At 43.1% G+C, this 21,122-nt stretch overlaps 1 protein-coding gene across 5 annotated transcripts in view; it reads left to right on the top strand.

The window, feature by feature from the left end:
* Positions 1-21,122, top strand: part of LOC140718679 (lactase-like protein) — a 45,759-nt gene that overhangs the window by 366 nt on the left and 24,271 nt on the right. For 2 of the 5 annotated variants that reach the window (XM_073032716.1, XM_073032720.1), the window contains exons 2-9: positions 1,162-1,336; positions 6,492-6,652; positions 9,011-9,098; positions 10,329-10,438; positions 13,903-14,031; positions 18,534-18,629; positions 19,155-19,209; positions 20,875-21,036. In XM_073032716.1, the coding sequence (XP_072888817.1) occupies positions 1,225-1,336; positions 6,492-6,652; positions 9,011-9,098; positions 10,329-10,438; positions 13,903-14,031; positions 18,534-18,629; positions 19,155-19,209; positions 20,875-21,036 (913 nt within the window). In that variant the 5' untranslated portion in view covers positions 1,162-1,224. Of the gene's footprint in view, positions 1-4; positions 196-693; positions 954-1,161; positions 1,337-6,491; positions 6,653-9,010; positions 9,099-10,328; positions 10,439-13,902; positions 14,032-18,533; positions 18,630-19,154; positions 19,210-20,874; positions 21,037-21,122 lie in introns of those variants that run through there. The other 3 variants (XM_073032717.1, XM_073032719.1, XM_073032721.1) reach the window with 3 other exon arrangements.

Below are 21,122 nucleotides of genomic sequence, written 5' to 3' on the forward strand. Positions count from 1 at the left end.
ATGTGGGAGGAAACCCGTGGGGTCAGAGGGAGGACGGACAAGTTCCTCACGGACAGCGGTGGGAATTGAACCCCAGTCAGTGATCATTGGCATTGTAAAGCAGCGAACTATCCGCTATGTAACTGTGCTGAACAGATGTGTATATAACACAAAGGATTGTTTTTTTCTACTTGATCAACACAATTACTTAAATCAGTAAGTAAACACATCGTCTGTTTAGACAGGTGAAGAGATACTGCAGAGATGATGTAACCAGGTAGACAATGGAAATGTATAGACTTGCTTTTATGACTACTTAATGGTTCAGGAGGTTTTTTTTGTGAATTTCAATATTTTATAATTTTGCCATTTAATTTTCATGACTTGTACTGCACTAAAAATTATTGTGAAGTTTGTGTTTCGAAAGGAAGATCAGTGAAGTCCTAATTAGGCCACAATATTGTCTGTAAGTGACTGATGTTGGCATGAAGATGTAAACGTCCACCATCAGTACTTTGGAGGATTCTGCACAGCCTAAAGGATGGTTCTGTAGTGGGGGGTTTATTTTCTGAATAGAGTATCCAGTCTGAGGGTAAATTCAGTAAACAATATTTCAGTTATTTGGGGGGGGGGGGGTGGTTATTAACGTAACAGATTCAGTAGGATACATCTCTGATACCTGTGTACACACTAAAAGCTGTGCTGCTTTATAACAATAACACAGATTCTGCAGATGCTAGAAATTTTGAGCAACACACACAAAATGATGGAGGAACTCAGCAGGTTAGGCGACATCTGATGTTGGCTTGAAACTGTTTATTTCCTTCCGTAGATGCTACCTGACCTGCAGAGTTCCATCAGCTGATAACCAACACAGTTTTATTTTAAAAGGGAAACAGCTCACAGCCTCGCCTTACCCCAATTCATCCCAGCAACCCTCCTGTGGGAGCGATCTCCAAATTCATCCTTTGGAAGTGAGTTCCTTTCTTTTGAACTCCCGTACTGGATTCATTACTGATAGTGATCTCCCTTCATAAGGGGACACATTTATCTACTAGATTAATCTGAAAGACCCATCAGGTCATCCCCTCGGTTCTCATCCTACAAAGAGCTCTTGCCTGTTTGGTGTGTTTCTCTGTAACATTCTTGTGTGTGACTGACCTGTCCTGTGTGTGCGGACAGGCTGTGGAAAGGAGCTGTGATTGGTCAGAAGAGTGACGGTGCTGGACCGAGTCGGGCTGAGGGATGATGCAGACTGTAGTTCTGCACAGCATTCTACTGCCTCTGTGCTTGACCCTGAACTTCGACTGGACAAGAGATCACCGAGGATCCTTCTATTATGGGACCTTCCCTGCTGGTGAGGACATTCAAGTATCTGAGCAGAACTAGGGACCATTGCAATGTACTATTTTGCCTTTTCATAGCTTTTAAGTTTTGTAAGATGCTGTGTGATGAAGGGTGAGTTTTATGTTCAAAATAATTCTGCCTTTCCAGAACATCCAGTCCTGCTCGTTGACCCAACACTTTGATGCATATTAGAATAGTGGAAATAAAGGAGGCCTTTTCTGATTGGCTGCCGGTGACTATTAGTGTTCCACAGGGGTTGGTGTTGGGATTGCTTCTTTTCAAGTTATATGTCAATGATTTGGATGACAAAATTGATGGCTTTGTGGCCAAGTTTGCAGACGATATGAAGACGAGTGGAGGGGCAGGTAGTGTTGAGGAAGCAGGGAGTCTTCAGAGGAACTTGGACAGATTAGGAGAATGGGCAAAGAAGTGTCAGATAGAAACATAGAAAATAGGTGCAGGAGTAGGCCATTCGGCCCTTCGAGCCTGCACCACCATTCAGTATGATCATGGCTGATCATCCAACTCAGAACCCTGTACCTGCTTTCTCTCCATACCCCCTGATCCCTTTAGCCACAAGGGCCATATCTAACTTCCTCTTAAATATAGCCAATGAACCAGCCTCAACTGTTTCCTGTGGCAGAGAATTCCACAGATTCACCACTCTCTGTGTGAAGAAGTTTTTCCTCATCTCGGTCCTAAAAGGCTTCCCCTTTATCCTTAAACTGTGACCCCTCGTTCTGGACTTCTCCAACATCGGAAACAATCTTCCTGCATCTAGCCTGTCCAATCCCTTTAGAATTTTATACGTTTCAATAAGATCCCCTCCTCAATCTTCTAAATTCCAGTGAGTATAAGCCTAGTTGATCCAGTCTTTCTTCATATGAAAGCCCTGCCATCCCAGGAATCAATCTGGTGAACCTTCTCTGTACTCCCTCTATGGCAAGAATGTCTTTCCTCAGATTAGGGGACCAAAACTGCACACAATATTCTGGGTGCGGTCTCACCAAGGCCTTGTACAACTGATGGAATACATTAGCGGGGAGTGTATGGTCATGCACTTTGGTAGAAAGAATAATGGCGTAGACTATTTTCTAAACGCAGAGAAAATTGAGAAATCAGAGGGGCAAAAGGTCTTGGGAGTCCTCCTGCAGGATTCCTTAAAGGTTAACTTGCAAGTTGAGTTGGTGAAAGGATTGCGAATGTAATTTTAGCATTCTTCTTGAGAGGACTAGAACTTACGAGCAAGGATATGATGCTGAGGGTTTATAAGGCATTGGTCAGAGTTCATTTGGAGTATTGTGGGCAGGTTTGGGCCCCTTATCTAAGAAAAGATGTGCTGGCATTTGAGAGGGTCCAGAGGAGGTTAACAAAAATTATTCCAGGAATGAAAGAGTTAACATATGAGGAGCGTTTGATGGCTCTGGGCCTGTACTCTGGAGTTTAGAAGATTGAGGAGGAATTGCATTGAAACCTATTGAATATTGAAGGGCCTAGATAAAATGTACATGGAGAGGATGTTTCCTGTAGTGGGGGAGTCTAGGATCTGAGAGCACAACCTCAAAATGCAAGGACATCCCTTTAGAACAGAGATGAGGACAGATTTCTTTAGCCAGAGGATGGTGAATCTGGAATTTATTGCCATGGATGGCTATGGAGCCCAGGTCACTGGATATATTTAAAATGGAGATTGATAGCCTCTTGATTACTATGGGCATCAAAGGTTACAGGGAGAAGGTAGAAGAATGGGGCCGAGAGGGGTAATAAATCAGCCATGATGGAATTCTGCTTCCTATGTCGTATGGGCTTATGAATGAACCAAGGATCATAATATTGGCACTTGTCAGCTCTGGAGTTTTCTCATTATACTAGATTGAAAGAAATCTTATTGGTTTTTCATATCTTCAGAGCAATCTGAAACCTTTGATATTTTCTGTGCATCTAAGAGCTTAAGAATTTTTAGCAGTTTAGAGCAGACCAATGTATGTTACCAGAAGCTGGATTTTGTGCATCGTCTTGAGTTTTCAGTGTGAAGGATATTGTCTCCCACATACCATGGGTATTTTTATTAGGACAAATATTCAAAAAGCTGATTTGATAAATATTTAATCATCTAACAAGCAGGGCACTGGAATTGTTTCAGCAGCAAGAGCTAGGATCAACCTTGTTCATTTGGAAAGAGGTGAAATCATCGGACAAAGTCAGCATGGATTTGTAAAAGGAAAATCATGTCTGACGAATCTTATAGAATTTTTTGAAGATGTAACTAGTAGAGTGGATAGGGGAGAGCCAGTGGATGTGGTATATTTAGATTTTCAAAAGGCTTTTGACAAGGTCCCACACAGGAAATTAGTGTGCAAACTTAAAGCACACGGTATTGGGGGTATGGTATTGATGTGGATAGAGAATTGGTTGGCAGACAGGAAGCAAAGAGTGGGAGTAAATGGGACCTTTTCAGAATGGCAGGCAGTGACTAGTGGGGTACCACAAGGCTCAGTGCTGGGACCCCAGTTGTTTACAATATAAATGATTTAGACGAGGGAATTAAATGCAGCATCTCCAAGTTTGCAGATGACACGAAGCTGGGCGGCGGTGTTAGCTGTGAGGAGGATGCTAAGAGGATGCAGGGTGACTTGGATAGGTTAGGTGAGTGGGCAAATTCATGGCAGATGCAATTTAATGTGGATAAATGTGAGGTTATCCACTTTGGTTGCAAGAACAGCAAAACAGATTATTATCTGAATGGTGGCCGATTAGGAAAAAGGGAGATGCAACGAGACCTGGGTGTCATTGTACACCAGTCATTGAAGGTGGACATGCAGGAACAGCAGGCGGTGAAAAAAGCAAATGGTATGTTGGCATTCATAGCAAAAGGATTTGAGTACAGGAGCAGTGAGGTTCTACTGCAGTTGTACAAGGCCTTGGTGAGACCGCACCTAGAACATTGTGTGCAGTTTTGGTCCCCTAATCTGAGGAAAGATATTCTTGCCATAGAGGGAGTACAGAGAAGGTTCACCAGATTGATTCCTGGGATGGCAGGACTTTCATATGAAAAAAGACTGGATCGACTAGGCTTATGCTCACTGGAATTTAGAAGATTGAGGGGGGATCTTATTGAAACGTATAAAATTTTAAAGGGATTGGACAGGCTAGATGCAGGAAGATTGTTTCCGATGTTGGGGAAGTCCAGAACGAGGGGTCACAGTTTAAGGATAAAGGGGAAGCCTTTTAGGACCGAGATGAGGAAAAACTTCTTCACACAGAGAGTGGTGAATCTGTGGAATTCTCTGCCACAGGAAACAGTTGAGGCCGGTTCATTGGCTATATTTAAGAGGAAGTTAGATATGGCCCTTGTGGCTAAAGGGATTGGGGGTATGGAGAGAAAGCAGGTACAGGGTTCTGAGTTGGATGATCAGCCATGATCATACTGAATGGCAGTGCAGGCTCGAAGGGCCAAATGGCCTACTCCTGCACCTATTTTCTATGTTTTGTTCATCGTTCACCATCCCCATGGTTAAAGAATGCAATGACAACAGATGCTGACTAATGCCACTAATCTATTAATGAGTCCAGACAAGAGGTGAATAGAGCCCCATTGGTAACCAGCTCTCACAACTGAAAGGAGTTGGTCATGAGGTGTCTGCACTCTTCCATTAGATCATTCAAATTTACGCCAACTTTTCTGCCTAGTTTGTAACAACCACAAAATCAGACAAACTTCAGCCTCAAATATTCAAATGACTGAGCAGCCACTAATTAGTCTATTAATGTAGAGAATTTCAAACAGGCCACTTCACAGCTTTGTCCCATATTGATGACCTCACAGCTTGAACCCTAATTCCTAATTCTGGATTCGGGAGAAGTGGCTTCGCTATCCATCCGTCCATGTCCTCTCAAAATCTTTTATGGACTCCCTCTTCTTCTGTACAGTGGGTTTAGGCTCATAAAATATAGCCCTTTGGAAATGGGTCCAAACTCACCTGCTCCTCCCACACATACTACATCCTCACAGACCACTCAGACTGAATCCCAAATGTTATTTCCAATAAGAACTATATCCAATTTGCATTTGAATATGGACTCCTTCCACTTACAGTGCTGGTTGTGGGAGCTACATTGGTATCAGGTTAAGGAACGTCTTGGTATTAAACTTCCCATCCTTGTTTTCCAGTTCCTCCAGAGATTTTGTTCTCACTCACTTTAAACGGCATTCCCTTGTAACCTCCTCTGGTCCCATCTCTGTCTCCCCAACCCCCACTGCTTTGTGGTCTTCCAGATTTTACTGACTCTTCATTGTGGTCAGCTACTTGCTCCTCCTTCAAATCCAACTCAATAACTGATTCTGTCATCACTCTCTGTGCCTCCTGTGAGGCATTTGGATGTTTTACTTTGTCCAAGGCAGAATATAAAACAAGTGAGTAGTCCCATATAGCTGTAGTTACCATAGCAACAACATTTTGTTTGTTTCTAATCATTGATTAGACCAACCACACTCAGTTTCACACAATTAAATTCTAAAATTACTTGAGTCATGTTTGGAGCTGAAATTTATGCATTGCAATTTTTCAACATTCTCTGCTCATGTCTCCAGTGGGTTCAGTCCTTACCCTGCCTCTAGTTTCCAAAAGAGATTCTGCACGTGCTTGAAATCCAGAGTAACGCACACAAAATGCTAGAGGAACTCGGCAGGTCAGGCAGTATCTATGGAGTGGAATAAACTCGGCCTGAAACATCGAATGTTCATTCCTCTCTATGGCTGCTGCCTAACCTGCTGAGCTCCTCCAGCATTTTGTCTGTGTTACTCCAGTTTCCACATTCTCGCAGTGACCATACGTTTACCTCCAACTGCTCCGGTTTTCCTACAGACCTCAAAGACATACAGATTGATGGATCAACTGGTCAGGATAAATTGTCCCTAATGTGGGTGGCAGGCAGGAGAATTAGACTGGAGATGATGGCATGAATGAGAAAGAATGAATTTATGGGGAAATAGGACAGCACTAACAGCTGGTGTAAATTCAATGGGCTGAATGGTAGTGATGTTGTAAGGGAATATGAAATTTTAGTTATCTTATTTTCAAGCGATTTGGCATTGACCCAAATGACAGTCAGTGCACTAATAAACTGTTGTAAAAGGCGGAATTTCAGTAGTGTGTCGGTTCCAGGTTTCTCCTGGGGTGTGGGCAGTTCTGCCTACCAGACAGAGGGAGCATGGGATCAAGATGGGAAAGGACCGAGTATCTGGGATGTATTCACCCACAAGAAAGGAAAAGTACTCCTGAATGAAACAGGGGATTCATCATGTGAAAGCTATTATAAATTCAAGGTAAGGACATGTAATAAAGGTTTGTATTATCAAGATCTAAAGATAAAGATTGGCTTTATTTGTCACAGGTGCATCAAGTAGTGAAATGTCTCAAGCATGAATTCCACCCAGTATGAGCTCACAGAGAGATTGGCCCCTACCCTACTCTACCCTTGCTGCGCATAAAGCTAAGGGCTTCTGCTGGAGAATTAGATCAAAATAAATTAGTCTGAAGCTAATTGCGAATTTCTTAGTATTTTTTTACACTCATTTGTTTAAAGTTAGGAGATAAAGGTGCACTTTTATATGCACTCAATCCTCACTTTATTAGCTACATCTCATGAAAATAAAGTGGCCACTGAGTGTATGTTCATGGTCTTCTGCTGCTGTAGCCCATCCACTTCAAGATTCGATGTGTTGTATGTTCAGAGATGCTCTTCTGCACATCATGGTTGTAATACGTGGTTATTTAAGTCACCGTCACCTTCCTGTCAGTTTGAACCTCTCTCATTAACAAGGTATTTTCACCTATTGAACTGCCGCTCACTAGACTTTTTTTTTGTTTTTCACACCATTCTCCATAAATACTAGAGACTGTTGTGCGTTAAAATCCCAGGAGATCAGCAGTTTCTGAGATACTCAAACCACCCCATCTGGCACCAACAATCATTCCACAGTCAAAGTCATTTTGATCATATTTCTTCCCCATTCTGATGTTTGGACTGAACAACAACTGAACCTTTTGACCATGTCTGCATACTTTTATGTATTGAGTTGCTGCCACATGACTGGTTGATCAGTTATTTCCATTGACAAACAGGTATACCTAAGAAAATGGCCATTGAGTGTATTTGTACTAGATGGAACATAGTGTAGGGAAATGTATGGTCTTGCACTTTGGTAGAAGGAATAAATGGGGAGAAAATTAAAAAATCAGAGGTACAAAGGGACTTGGCAGGATTCCCTAAAGATTAACTTGCAAGTTGAGTCTGTGGTAAGAAAGGCAAATGCAATGTTTGCATCCATTTCTAGAGGACTAGAATATAAAAGCAAGGATGTATTGCTGAGGTTTTATAAGGCATTGGTCAGACCACACGGAGTATTGCTGGCAGTTTTGGACCCCTTATCTAAAAATGTGTGCTGCCATTGGAGAGGGTCTAGAGAAATTATTCCAGGAATGAGACGTTTAACATATGTGGAGCATTTGATGGCTCTGGGCCTTTACTTGCTTAGGTTTCGAAGAATGAGCAGGGATCTCACTGAAACCTGTTAAATATTGAAAGGCCTAGATAGAGTGGATGTGGAGAGTATAGTGAGTGAATCTAGGGCCAGAGGGCACAGCCTCAGAATGAAGGGGATTTCCACTGAGAACAGAAATGAGGAGGAATTTCTTTAGCCAGAAGATGGTGACTCTGTGGAAACCATTGCCACAGACGGCTGTGGAGGCCAAGTCATTGGGTATATTCAAAGTGGGGGTCAATAGCTTCTTGATTAGTCAGGACATCAACAGTATGGGGAGAAGACAGGAGAATGGGGTTGAGTGGGAAGATCAATCAGCCTTGATAGAATGGCAGAGCAGACTCAATGGGCCAAATGGCCAAACTGTGATTCCTATGTCTTATAATTTAGAGGTTACATGGATTATTTTTCAGGAAAAATTTAGCAGAGGGGGGTTAAAAGATAAAAAGTGTATTGTGTCTTTGCTGTGGTTTGTAGAGAATATAAATAAATTGTTTGCTGAGTAATCAGACTGTTAGTCATTTGCATTCCACATTCCACTTGTGTAATAAATACTCCCATTGTTTCATTGTCCAACTGCTGTTAAGACAATACTCCAATCTTTCCACTGCATTATAGTAATACTTGTTAAAATGACATATGACAATGAGTCCTGCCGAAGGGTCTCAGCATCAACTGTTTATTCACTTCCATAGATGCTGCCTGACCTGCTGAGTTCCTCCAGTATTTTGTGTGTTACTCTAGATTTCCAGCATCTGCAGAATATCTTGTGTGACTGAAATGTGTCATTTGCATCAAATGAGTGTGGATTTTCACATCTCAAGCTATTTTGCAGGCAATGGAATGTTTAAGGTTCAATGTGGTGAAATACTACTGTAAGACAGGGTGGACCTGATTGGATTAGCCACTGTCAATCAAGCTTAGTGACTCCATTACTGAGACTGAGTTTGACTGCAAAATCCATCCAACTATCCTCTTAACACCATGCTTTTCTGGGTGAAAATACCTTGCACAGATTAACTTGTTATAGTTCTTTCCCTTGGTCTGTTTGGTTTGTTTTTAAGTAATTAGTTTCTAAATACATCAATACTGATACTTTTCATACATGCAAAGCCTGGTTAACGTTTTGTTTTATTGCAGGAGGACATCGCCTTACTGAAGGAGCTGAAGGTCAATCATTATCGCTTTTCCATCTCTTGGCCTCGAATCATACCCACAGGGATAAAAGGTAGTGCCTCTCTTTACTTGTTGTAAAGCCTTCCTGTCTGCCCCAGTGCAGTCTCCATACCGTGCAGTGATGCAGCTTGTCAGAATGCTCTCTACTGCACATCTGCAGAATGATGTGAGTATGGATGTGCACAGTCCAGCTCTCTTCAGCCTCCTCAGGAAGTAGAGGCATTGCTGAGCTTATTCCTCAGAATTGCTGGGGTGGTTAAGAAAACGTATGGTGTGTTGGCCTTCATCATTTAGGGGATCGAATTGAAGAGCTGCGAGGCAATGTTGCAGCTTTATAAGACCGTGGTTAGACCACACCTGGAGTATTGTATACTGGTTGACTCATGGTAGGAAGGATATGGAAGCTTTAGAGAGGGTACGGAGGAGACTGACCAGGACACTGCCTGGATTAGAGAGCATGTTTTATGAGGATAGGTTGAGTGAGTTGGGGCTTTTCTCTAAGAAAGATGAGAGGTGACTTGTTAGAGGTGTACAAGATGAAAAGAGGCATAGATCGAGTGGATAGGCAGATACTTTTTCCCAGGGTGGAATTGGCGAATACGAGGGGGGCAGAATTTTAAGGTGGTTGGAGGAAATATCGGGGGAACGTCAGAGGTAAGAGAGAGAGGTGGTTGTGTCGTAGAGACAGCTACATTAGGGACATTTAAGAGACCACAGTTTACTATTGGAGAGGAAGGAGTCGAGTTGGGGGAGGAGCCCCTCAGTTACTGTAGTAATGAGCCACCCCGGGGGGGGGGGGGGGGCACACGAGTGGCAGCAGTGCTATTGATGAGTAGGAATGTAATAGAACAGCATTGACTATCAATGTAAAGAATGAAAAGGCATTGAATGGTTTATTCTTCTGAATAATTTTTATTATAAATAAAGGATTTTTATTCTTAAAAAAATAAGGGACTGTTAGGCACATGGGTGAAAGAATAATGGGGGGATTATGAGAGAGGGAAGAGTTAGATTGATCATGGAGTTGATTAAAGGTCAGCAAACAGTGTGGGCTGAAGGGCCTGTACTGTTCTATGCATATACAGTTCTATATACTGTACTGTACAGTTCTGTGTACTGTTCTATGCATATACTCTTTGTATGGCTTTCGGAGGAGGTGCTCAGATGCAAAGAGAAATGCACAGCTGAGGAACGGCAGGGGCAGGATAAAACAAGAAAGATTCTGTTTGCAAATAAATGTCTGATTTGTACATCATAGATCATCTATTTCTCATCTTTCCAGCTGAGCAAGTGAATGAAAAGGGAATCAACTATTATAATGAACTTATAAATGCCTTGGTGGAGAGCAGAATCCAGCCCGTTGTCACCCTGTACCACTGGGATCTTCCACAGGTTTGTGCCAAATGTTTGACATGATTTATGACCTGCTCTATGTAGTCCCCCCACAGCAGCTTCTCCAGGTATTTCCAGCATGGGCAAGGTCTGCACTCAGTAGGAATAAATTAAAAACTTGCACACCAATTTTTGTTCCTGATCAGCAAATGCTGATAAACTCTGAAAGTTGAAGCATTTTTAAATGTTTTCTGTTGCAATATTTGCAACATCCATGTGAACATATGCACACTTGTGTTTCACTGACATCCCTCAGGAAAGGACATCTGCAATCCAATTTTCTGGATTCATTTGCTACCCCAACTAATTGCAACCATTTTCCAGTGGGGGTGTCCACAAGGTTTGGGTGGTGAGAGAAGAAAATGGGGAAGGGACCACCTTAATAAACATTTAAAGATTATAGATGTTAACTTTATTTGCAACATAAACATTGCAACGTACAGTGAAATGCCTCAATGACTAACACAGTCTGGTAGGTATGACTGTAAGCACGAAAAGATGCCTACATCTGTCTTTCTACAAGACCATCAATCTGACTTACTGTAAATGCCTGACTTTATTTTAGAGCAAAACAGCCTGGGGACAGACGTTGGTCAAACTTGTCCCTGCTAGTAAAGATCCATGTACCTGTCCAAATCCCCTTTAAATGTTAGAATTCAACTTGCTTTTATCAGTTGCTCCAGCAGCTCAATCCACATATCTAGCAGCTTCCATGTGAAAAATGCATCTCTCAAGCTCCTTTTTAAATTTTTCACCTTAAAGCCATGCCAATGCACAAAGTTTTACCCTCTCAAAATTGAGTCCTTGTAACTCTGCTCCCTGCTTCTCTCACCATAGACCAAGAGTACCGGCTGAAGCTTCCTCTGTTGCCAAACTGTTGGAGCAGTGTCTCCACCTATCCACCCACAGAATGGGACTGAGTTCCTGACCGTTGTACAAACAATGGGCCAGGATTTGAAATCTGTGAGGCTGAGAGAATATAGTTACTTTAGCCTAACAGCTTCCCTCTGTGTTTCAATGTACATGTAGTAAGTGGATCTGAATCTGATGCTACAGTGCCCTCTCTCCTTACTCCTCTATGCTGCCAGCTAAGCCACACATCCTCATAACTAACCTAGGAGCCATAATTGCCAATAATTTGATGATCCATGAATTCTGGTGACTGATCAGGTCTCCTTCCCTGGCTACAGAGACTCTCGGCTCAGACTTAATTTACTGTTTTGAGGTACAGCATGATAACGAGCCCACGTCGTCCAATTACACCCATGTGACCAATGAATCAACTAACCCGTACGTCTGAGGCTCCTGTACTTCCTCACTAATGGCCGTAATGAGAAGAGCGTATGTCTGTGCATCACTGACAGATTTATTCCACAATAACCTGAGGGCCGAAGGGTGCGCATGTGTATATGTAAATAAATAAAAATAAGGGGGCTTGTTTTGTTGTTCTGCTGAACATGGTGTGAATGTTGTGTTGGCGCTGGAATGTGTGGTGATACTTGTGGGCTGCCCCCAGAACGTCCTTAGGTGTTGGTTGTTAACACAAATGACACATTTCACTGTATGTTTCGATGTAACGTGATAAATAAATGAATCTGAATCTGGAACCAGAGCACCTGGAGGTCACAGGGAGAACATACAGACTCCTTACAGACAGCAGTGGGAATTGAACCCATCTCACTAGCACCTAAATAGCGATACTCTATTGTGCAGCTCCAAACAGAGATCTCTCTCCCTTTCTGCAGAAAGCTGCCAGCTATTAACAGCTTTAATTGTAATTTCTCCTTTGACGTTATGCTAATTTCACACTGTAACCTCCAGTCCAGACTAGCTCCCTGTCTAATATAAAACCGTATCTAAGTCTCAATTTGAATTACATTCTCAGTGGCTACACACATTTCAAAATGCAGTTCCAATTAGGTTTCAGATGGGAAAATAGAAAATTCAATATGTTCTCACCACCTGCTCTCTCCTGTTGACTGCACAGTCTCTACATCACTGGTTTACTGACACTGCTGAAAGAGCACATCAACAAACTGTCCTGATGCAGTGGCCTTGGGATTATGATCACTCTTTGTCTCGTTAGATGGATCAGAATCAGGTTTATTATCACCGGCATGTGATGTGAAATTTGTTAACTTAGCAGCAGCAGTTCAATGCAATACATGATCTAGCAGAGAGAAAAAAATAATAAATAAAATAAAATCTAATAAATAAACAAGAAAATCAATTATGTATATATTGAATAGATTATTTTAAAATGTGCAAAAACAGAAATACTGTCTATTTAAAAAAGTGAGGTAGTGTCCAAAGCTTCAAAGTCCATTGAGGAATCAGATGGCAGAGGGGAAGAAGCTGTTCCTGAATTGCTGAGTGTGAGTGAGAAAAGGGCATGCCCTGGGTGCTGGACGTCTTTAATAATGGACGCTGCCTTTCTGAGACACTGCTTCCTAAAGATGTCCTGGGTACTTTGTGGGCTAGTGCCCAAGATGGAGCACTATCTTGCAGCTTCTTTTCAGTCCTGTGCAGTAGCCCCTCCATACCAGACAGTGATACAGCCTGTCAGAATTCTCTCCACAGAACAACGACAGAAGTTTTTGAGTGTATTTGTTGACATGCCAAATTGCTTCAAACTCCTAATAAAGTATAGCTGCTGTCTTGTCTTCTTTATAACTACATCGATATGTTGGGACCAGGTTAGATCCTCAGAGATCTTGACACTGAGGAACTTGAAGCTGCTCACTCTCTCCACTTCTGACCCCTCTGAGGATTGGTATGTGCACCTTCGTCTTACCATAAGTCCACAATCAGCTCTTTAGTCTTACTGAAGTTGAGTGCCAGGTTGTTGCTGCGGCACCATTCCACTGGTTGGCATATCTCGCTCCTGTACGCCCTCTCGTCACCACCTGAGATTCTACCAACAATGGTTGTATCGTCAGCAAATTTGTAGATGGTATTTGAGCTATGCCTAGCCACACAGTCATGTGTATACAGAGAGTAGAGCAGTGGGTTAAGCACATCCCTGAGGTGAGCCAGTGTTGATCGTCAGTGAGGAGGAGATGTTATCACTAATCCACACAGATGTGGTCTTCCGGTTAGGAAGCTGAGGATCCAATTACAGAGGGAGATACAGAGGCCCAGGTTCTGCAACTTCTCAATTAGGATTGTGGGAATGATGGTATTGAATGCTGAGCTATAGTTGATGAACAGCATCCTGACTTAGGTGTTTGTGTTGTCTAGGTGGTCTAAACCCGTGTAGAGAGCCATGAAGATGAATTGTGCAAATAAAACAATACTGAGAACATGAGTTCTAGGGTTCCTGAAAGTCTAACTGATCTATGCGTCCATCTGATGACTGAATAAATTCCCTTGTTTATTTTGCCTGTGAGAAGTTCGTGATCTCTATGGTCTACTACGGTCTATTAGAAAGAGCAACTACAATGTATTTCTCTATCTGTTTCTAGGTCCTGCAAGATAGATATGATGGCTGGCAGAATGACAGTCTGGTTAACTTCTTCAATGATTATGCCAACCTGTGTTTTGAGAAGTTTGGTGATCGTGTAAAACACTGGATTACTTTCAACAACCCTTGGGTAGGTTTGATTTGGTTCATTAAACATTAGCCTTTGAAGTTCAAGGTAACATTTTAGCTCCTGCACATTGGCAAAGAGTTCAGGGTTTTTAACCTGTATTTTGTTATTATTTAATAAGAAAAATTTATTTTAAAAAATAAAATTAGTAGTGCACAAAGAGAGCACAACACTGAGGGAGTGTTCATGGGTTCATAGACTGTTCAGAAATCTGATGGTGAAGGAAGAAGCTGTTCCTAAAACATTGAGTGTGGGTCTTCAGGCTCCTGTATCTCCTCCCTGATGGTGGTAATGAGAAGAGGGCATGTCCTGGATGGTGAGGATCTTTAATGATCGATGCCACCACCTTGAGGCAAAGCCATTTGTTCCCTAATCTACTTAAAAATGATATTCATACAACATTGAAACACCCCTTGTCCAATGTCCATGCTAACAATGTATTCCATTTGCCCACATTTAACCCATAATTTTTTCTGCCCATTTATCTCCCTGAATGTCTTTTAAACATTGTAATTTTAACCACCTCTGTGATTCCTCTGGCAGCTCATTCCACAATGAGACCAATTTGTTTTTCACACCTTCCAAATTTATTCAGTTGATATACTATTCCCTCTATTGTTTATTGTTTAAACCTTTTGTTTAATATAATTGAGAGTGTAAGTAAAAAAACTACCATAAAAATTACAATAGAACTACAGGTTCTAAAATTAATTAGTTCTCAAATGGCATTTTCTGTTAATGGAACAAGGAAAAAATCTCCTTAGCTCAATGATTGTTCATGGTCAGTAATGAGATGCTGTAACCATGTGGGTTGGTTAATTACAAGTTTATCCTACTTGCCAGGGTTGTCCTTGGCACCTCTGCCTCACTGGCAGATACACACTACACTTGGGCACCAAGAACTGATTTGAGATCAGCTTTATTTGTCACGTACAGTGAAATGCATCATTCGTGATAAATCAATCAGTGATGATGTGCTGTGGGCAGCCGGCACCAACTCATTGACCCTAATCCACACACCTTTGGAATGTGGGAGGAAACCCACACGGTCACAGAGAGAAGGGAAAGCCTTACAGACAGTAGTGGGAATTGAACCCGGGTCGCTGGTGCTGCAATAGTGTTAGACGAACCACTCTGCTGTGCTGCCACTCCAACTAACTGGCTGATCTAACTGCACCTTAAAACATCATGACCAGAAACTTAATCAGACATGCAAGGCTCTGCAATGGACACCCAATGAAGAACAAGCCACTTGGACCTTATATATCTGTCAAGTAAGCTTTGATTTTGCTGACAGGAATTCTACATTGCATCTGATGGTCAGTGTTTGTGATGTAGTCCAGAAAACTTGCAGCAGTATGAACAAGTATGCTGAGGTTAAGTTTAGGGTGTGGGTTATTCTGCTTCTAATGGGGAATCATACCTAATCGAATGGAAACTCTTTTATACATAATGTAGAGTCATAGCACAGAATCAGGCCCTTTGGTCTAGCTACCTATTTGCCTGCATTTGATCCATAACCATCTAAACATTTCCAGTCTATGTAACTGTCTAAATGATTTTTAAACATTGTTATTGTACCTGCCTCTACCACCTTCTCTGGCAGCTCATTGCACATTCCCACTGCCCTCTGTGTGAGAAACTTCCCCTTTAGGTGCACGTTAAACCTTTCGCCTCTCACCTTAAACGTTGGTGACCTCTGGACCAGAAGTGCAGATTGACTGGGGGTATTTTTCTGTGCTATAACTCTACGACTGAACTCAGTGTTTGGGGTGTTGGGGCCCAGGGTGAGGGATGGACCAGTTCAGCCCGCTGCTCTGCTTTGAGCTGGAGGCCTGGGGACAGACTCTCCTTGTGGACTTCAGTTTAGAACGCTATTTGCTTGCATGATATGTGTTTTTTTTTGTGTTTGACAGTTTCATTAATGGGTTCTTTTGGGTTTCTTTGTTTTGTGGCTGCTTGTTAGGAGACAAATCTCGTGGTTCTATAATGTACATACTTTGATAATAAATGTACTTTGCATTCTAGGAAAAAGACTGAGGACATTCACTGTCTGTGCCCTCGTGATTTTACTCACCTCTATAAAACCACTTCTCCGTCTCCTACCCTCCACAGAAACAAGTCCTAACCTGTGCAGTCTCTCCCTATAACTCAGTCCCTCAAGTCCTGGCAGCATCCCTGTAAATCCTTTCTGCACTCGTCTTATAGCAGGGCGACTAAATCTGAACACACTACTTCAGGAGCAACCTCATTTGCACCTCATACTCTGACTGATGAAGGCCACAATATTGTCTGTAAGTGACTTCCGATGGCTTCCACATCCTTCCTGTAGTGAGGCAACCAGAACTGAGCACAGTACTCCAAGTGGGGTCTGACCAGGGTCCTACGTATATAGCTGCAACATTACCTCTCGGCTCCTAAATTCAGTTTCACAATTGATGCAGGCCAATACACCATACGCCTTCTTAACCACAGAGTCAACCTGCTCAGCTGCTTTGAGGGTCCTATGGACTCGGACCCCAAGATCCCTCTGATCCTCCACACTGCCAAGAATCTTACCATTAATACTACATTCCGCCATCATATTTGACCTACCAAAATGAACCACTTTACACTTACCTGGGTTAAACTCCATCTGCCACTTCTCAGCCCAGTTTTGCATCCTATTAATGTCCCACTGTAACCTCTGACAGCCCTCCACACTATCCACAACACCTCCAACCTTTGTATCATCATAAAGGTCATTTATAAAAATCATGAAGAGTAAGGGTCCCAGAACAGATCCCTGAGGCACTCCACTGGTGACCGACCTCCTTTTCTGCAGCTGTGACACTATCTCTGATCAGCAGTGTCACATCCCTGCCTCTCTTGCCTCCCTCCCTGTCCTTTCTGAAACATCTGAAGCCTGGCACTCTTAAGTAACCATTCCTGCCCCTGAGCCATCCAAGTCTCTGTAATGGCCACAACATCATAGCTCCAAGTAATGATCCACGCTCTAAGCTCATCCACTTTGTTTATGATGTTTCTTGCATTAAAATAGACATATCTCTATAGTTAGCGGGTCATCGGTCATCGGTCTGAGCGCATCCCTTCTCTATCATCTGCCTATCCTCCCTCTCACACTGTCTCCGAGCTTTCTCTGTTTGTCAGCCAACCACCCCCTCCTCCGTCTCTTCAGTTCGGTTCCCACAACAATTCTAGTTTAAACTCTTCCCAATAGACTTAGCAAACCTCCCTGCCACGATGTTGTTACCCCTGGGATTCAAGTGCAACCCATCCTTTTTGTATAGGTCTCACCTGCCCCAAAAGAGGTCCCAATGATCCAGAAATCTGAATCCCAGGCCCTGCTCCAATCCCTCAGCCACGCATTTATCGTCCACCTCACTCTATTCCTATACTCACTGTCACGTGGTGCAGGCAGTAATCCCAAGATTACTACCTTTGAGGTCCTGCTTCTCAACTTCCTTCCTAACTCCCTGTAGAATGTTTTCAGGACCTCCTCCCATTTCCTACCTATGTCGTTGGTACCAATATGTACCACGACTTCTGGCTGTTCACCTTCCCACTTCAGGATATCGTGGACGCAATCAGAAACATCCCGGACCCTGGCAACTGGAAGGCAAACTACCATCCGTGTTTCTTTCCTGTGTCCACAGAATCGCCTGTCTGACCCGCTAACTATAGAGTCCCCTGTCACTACTGCCTTCCTCTTCCTTTCCCTACCCTTCTGAGCCATGGGGCCAGACTCTGTGCCAGAGGCACGGCCACTGTGCTTCCCCCAGGTAGGCTGTCCCCCCAAACAGTACTCAAACAGGAGTACTTATTGTTAAGGGGGGCAGCCACTGGGATACTCTCTAGTATCTGACTCTTGCCCTTCCCTGTCCTGCCTGTTACCCACTTATCTGTCTCCCGAGGCCCCCGTGTGACTACTTAAAGCTTCTCTCTATCCCTGATCAGATAAGGTCATCGAGCTGCAGCTCCAGTTCCCTAACACGGTCCCTAAGGAGCTGCAACTTGACACACCTGACGCAGATGTGGCCTTCCAGGAGGCTTGGTGTCTCCCGGACTTCCCACATCAGACACACAGTACAGAACACCAGCCTCATAGACATACTTCCTGTTTCTGTTCTTCACAGGTAACCTACCTTGCCTCGACCCAATATCGCCAAAGTCCTATTGAGCCAAAGCCCTCCTACTCTGACTCCCTCTACTGTCACCCGCTCTATAAAGCTGTCTTCTTTTAAACTCTTCGTGCTTGTCTAACTCGCTGAAGTCTACACGCTTGCGCAGTCGTCCCTTGATCCCTTGTTAATGATTGTTCTAACCCGGTATCCTATTTCACAGCCCAGTAATCCCACTCTGCCGAGCCCACTCTTTTTTTTAAATGTCCCTCTAAATTTCACCAAAAACCTTGCAACCGTTCAACGTGATTCTCAGTTGGGATTAGAGTAAGTGTAATGTGTAGGAATTGCCTTGGGCTGACAGTTATGTGTTTTATATTGTAGTCCACGGCTGTAGAGGGGTATGAGCTCGGACAGCATGCGCCAGGGTTAAAGCTGAAAGGAGTAGGAGCTTACAGGGCAGCTCACAACATTATTAAGGTAAGTTTCTCGACCAGAAAATTATCTGATGCTGAGCTAAATGAACAGTAAACTGATTACCTGGTGCCCTCGGGATGTTGGTGGTGTTGGATTGGCAGATTTTCCAGAGTACTGGATATTTTTCCTCTTGATGCAACAACAAACTTTGAATGCACTTTAGTCCAACAGTAGCATAGTAATTTTCCGAGTGAATCAGGGAGTGTAGCAATAGAGCCCTGGTGAATCGGAGCACTACAGCTGAGCTAGTCCATGCCAAAGTATTATTCTGCCACACAGGGTACAAGATTTCTGCTCCAGCCCTATCCCTAAATTCCTGCCAAGCCCCCTCCTACAATCCAACCTCCGCCCATGATCCCGGACCGAGGGCCACCACCATCTTTTACCCGGACTCTTCTTATGTACGGCTTTGGGGGATGGGCATTTTCCATTCAGTCTGTTGTGGAATTTAAATAACGTGGTGGGCCAGGTAAACGTGAAGAACCCGTGATCTCAGTAACATTCGAGGTGTCGACTTCTGTTTCACAGGCCCACGCGACAGCTTGGCACACGTACGACAGGCTCTGGCGCAGTCGCCAAAAAGGTAATGAGCTCTCAAGATTAAGAAAGAAGGGTCTCAAACATAAATCAAACCTGTAGCACAAGGCTCAGCTGATATCTGTGGTATAGAGTATACTGCAAAGTTTGACTGCGTAGATGAGCAGTGTTGGTGAAATGAACTTTCGTCACTTTGAAGTAGAATTCATGAGGCTTGTGCTCCAGATTCAGTCAGCCCATTAAAGCCATTGGAAGGATCTGTGTCGGACCTTAGCTCAGCACATGTTGTATCTCAGTTTAAGAATAAAACTCTGAGCAGTTCTGTAGAGATATGAGAAGTTGTGATCTTCCTCCTTCAAGATGGCATTCAGATGAGATTTTAAAAAGATAGTCATGTTGATGATAGGATTAACAGAGATTAAATGAGGAGTCAGTTGTTTAATGAACAAGAAACCAGAGGCTCAGATTTGTGATATCTGGCAAAGGAACATTAGAATAATTAGTGCGTGTTTCATAATGCAAGTTATGAAGGCACCAACTGGAAGTGTTGCAAAAGCCGTATCAAATATGCAAATATAAACTACAGATAATTAGACCATTTGCCAGGCCATATGTTTCAATGTCAGAGAGGGTGCAAGGGAGATTTACCACGATGCTGCCCGGATTAGAGAGCCTGTTTTATGAGGATAGGTTGAGCGAGTTAGGGCTTTTCTCTTTGGAATGAAAGAGGATATGAGATTTTGTATTTATTTATTTAGAGGTACAGTGCAGAACAGGACTTTCTGGCCCAATGAGCTGCACCATCCAGCAGCCCACTGATTTAACCCGAGTCTAATCACAGAACAATTTAAATGACCAATTAACCCAGTCCATCTCTGGACTGTGGAAGAAAACCAGAGCACCGGAGGAAACGCACCCACACACGTGGGGAGAACATATAGACTTTCTCACAGAGGTCACTGGAATTGAACTCAGACTGTTACACCCCAAGCTGTAATACAGTTGTGGTAACCACTACGCTGCCGTGGTTACCATGATAGAGGTGTACAAGATGATGAGAGGCATAGATCGAGTGGACAGCTGAAGACCATTTGCCAGGACAGAAATGGTGAATATGAGGGCACTTAAATCTAAGGCGATTGGAGGAAAATTTAGGAGGGATGTCAAAGGTAGGTTTTCCACACAGTGTGCAGCGGGTGGGTGGAACACTCAGCCATAGGTGGCATTAGAGGCATTTAAGAGACTCTTAGGCACATGATGAAAGAACATTGCAGGCCTAATCATAAACATGAGAAAGTCTGCTACAAATCCAAAGTAAGACACCACAAATACTGAAGGAACTCAGTGGGTCAGGTAGCATCGTTGGAATAAATAATTGACGTTTTGGACCGGGACCCTGCTTCAGGACTGATTGGAGGCCTATGTGTGAGGGAAGGGTTAGACTGATCTTAGAGAAGGTCAAACTGTGGACTCAACGTCACAGAGCGAGGGGTGTGTAGCATGGTGTAGTGTTGTATGTTCTATGTTCACAGAGGAGGGTTTGGTTTAAAACAGCAAATGTCAAAGCCTGGAGATCTTGCCTGGTAGAGGAGAGGACAAAAGGTGGCCCAGGATGTTGTGGAAGACCTTCAACTTGGGAACTACTTTAATTTACGACATCACAACTGAAATATTTATATTGTACTTATCAAGCATTCTTTTACTATTAAAGGCATAGTGGGTATTTCTATCACAAGTGAGTGGGGAGAGCCGGTGGATATTACCAGCCTACAGGATATCGAGGCTGCTGAACGATACATCCAGTTTAATCTTGGCTGGTTTGCCAACCCAATTTTCAACGGGGACTACCCTCAAGTTATGAAAGACTACATCGGTAGGTATAAAATAATAAGTTAATCTGGCACCAAAAAAAAAACAAAAGCATGAAGTAAATAAACTTGTTTAGACCATAAGACATAG

Source organism: Hemitrygon akajei, chromosome 30, assembly GCF_048418815.1.
Source record: "Hemitrygon akajei chromosome 30, sHemAka1.3, whole genome shotgun sequence".
Taxonomy (NCBI): domain Eukaryota; kingdom Metazoa; phylum Chordata; class Chondrichthyes; order Myliobatiformes; family Dasyatidae; genus Hemitrygon; species Hemitrygon akajei.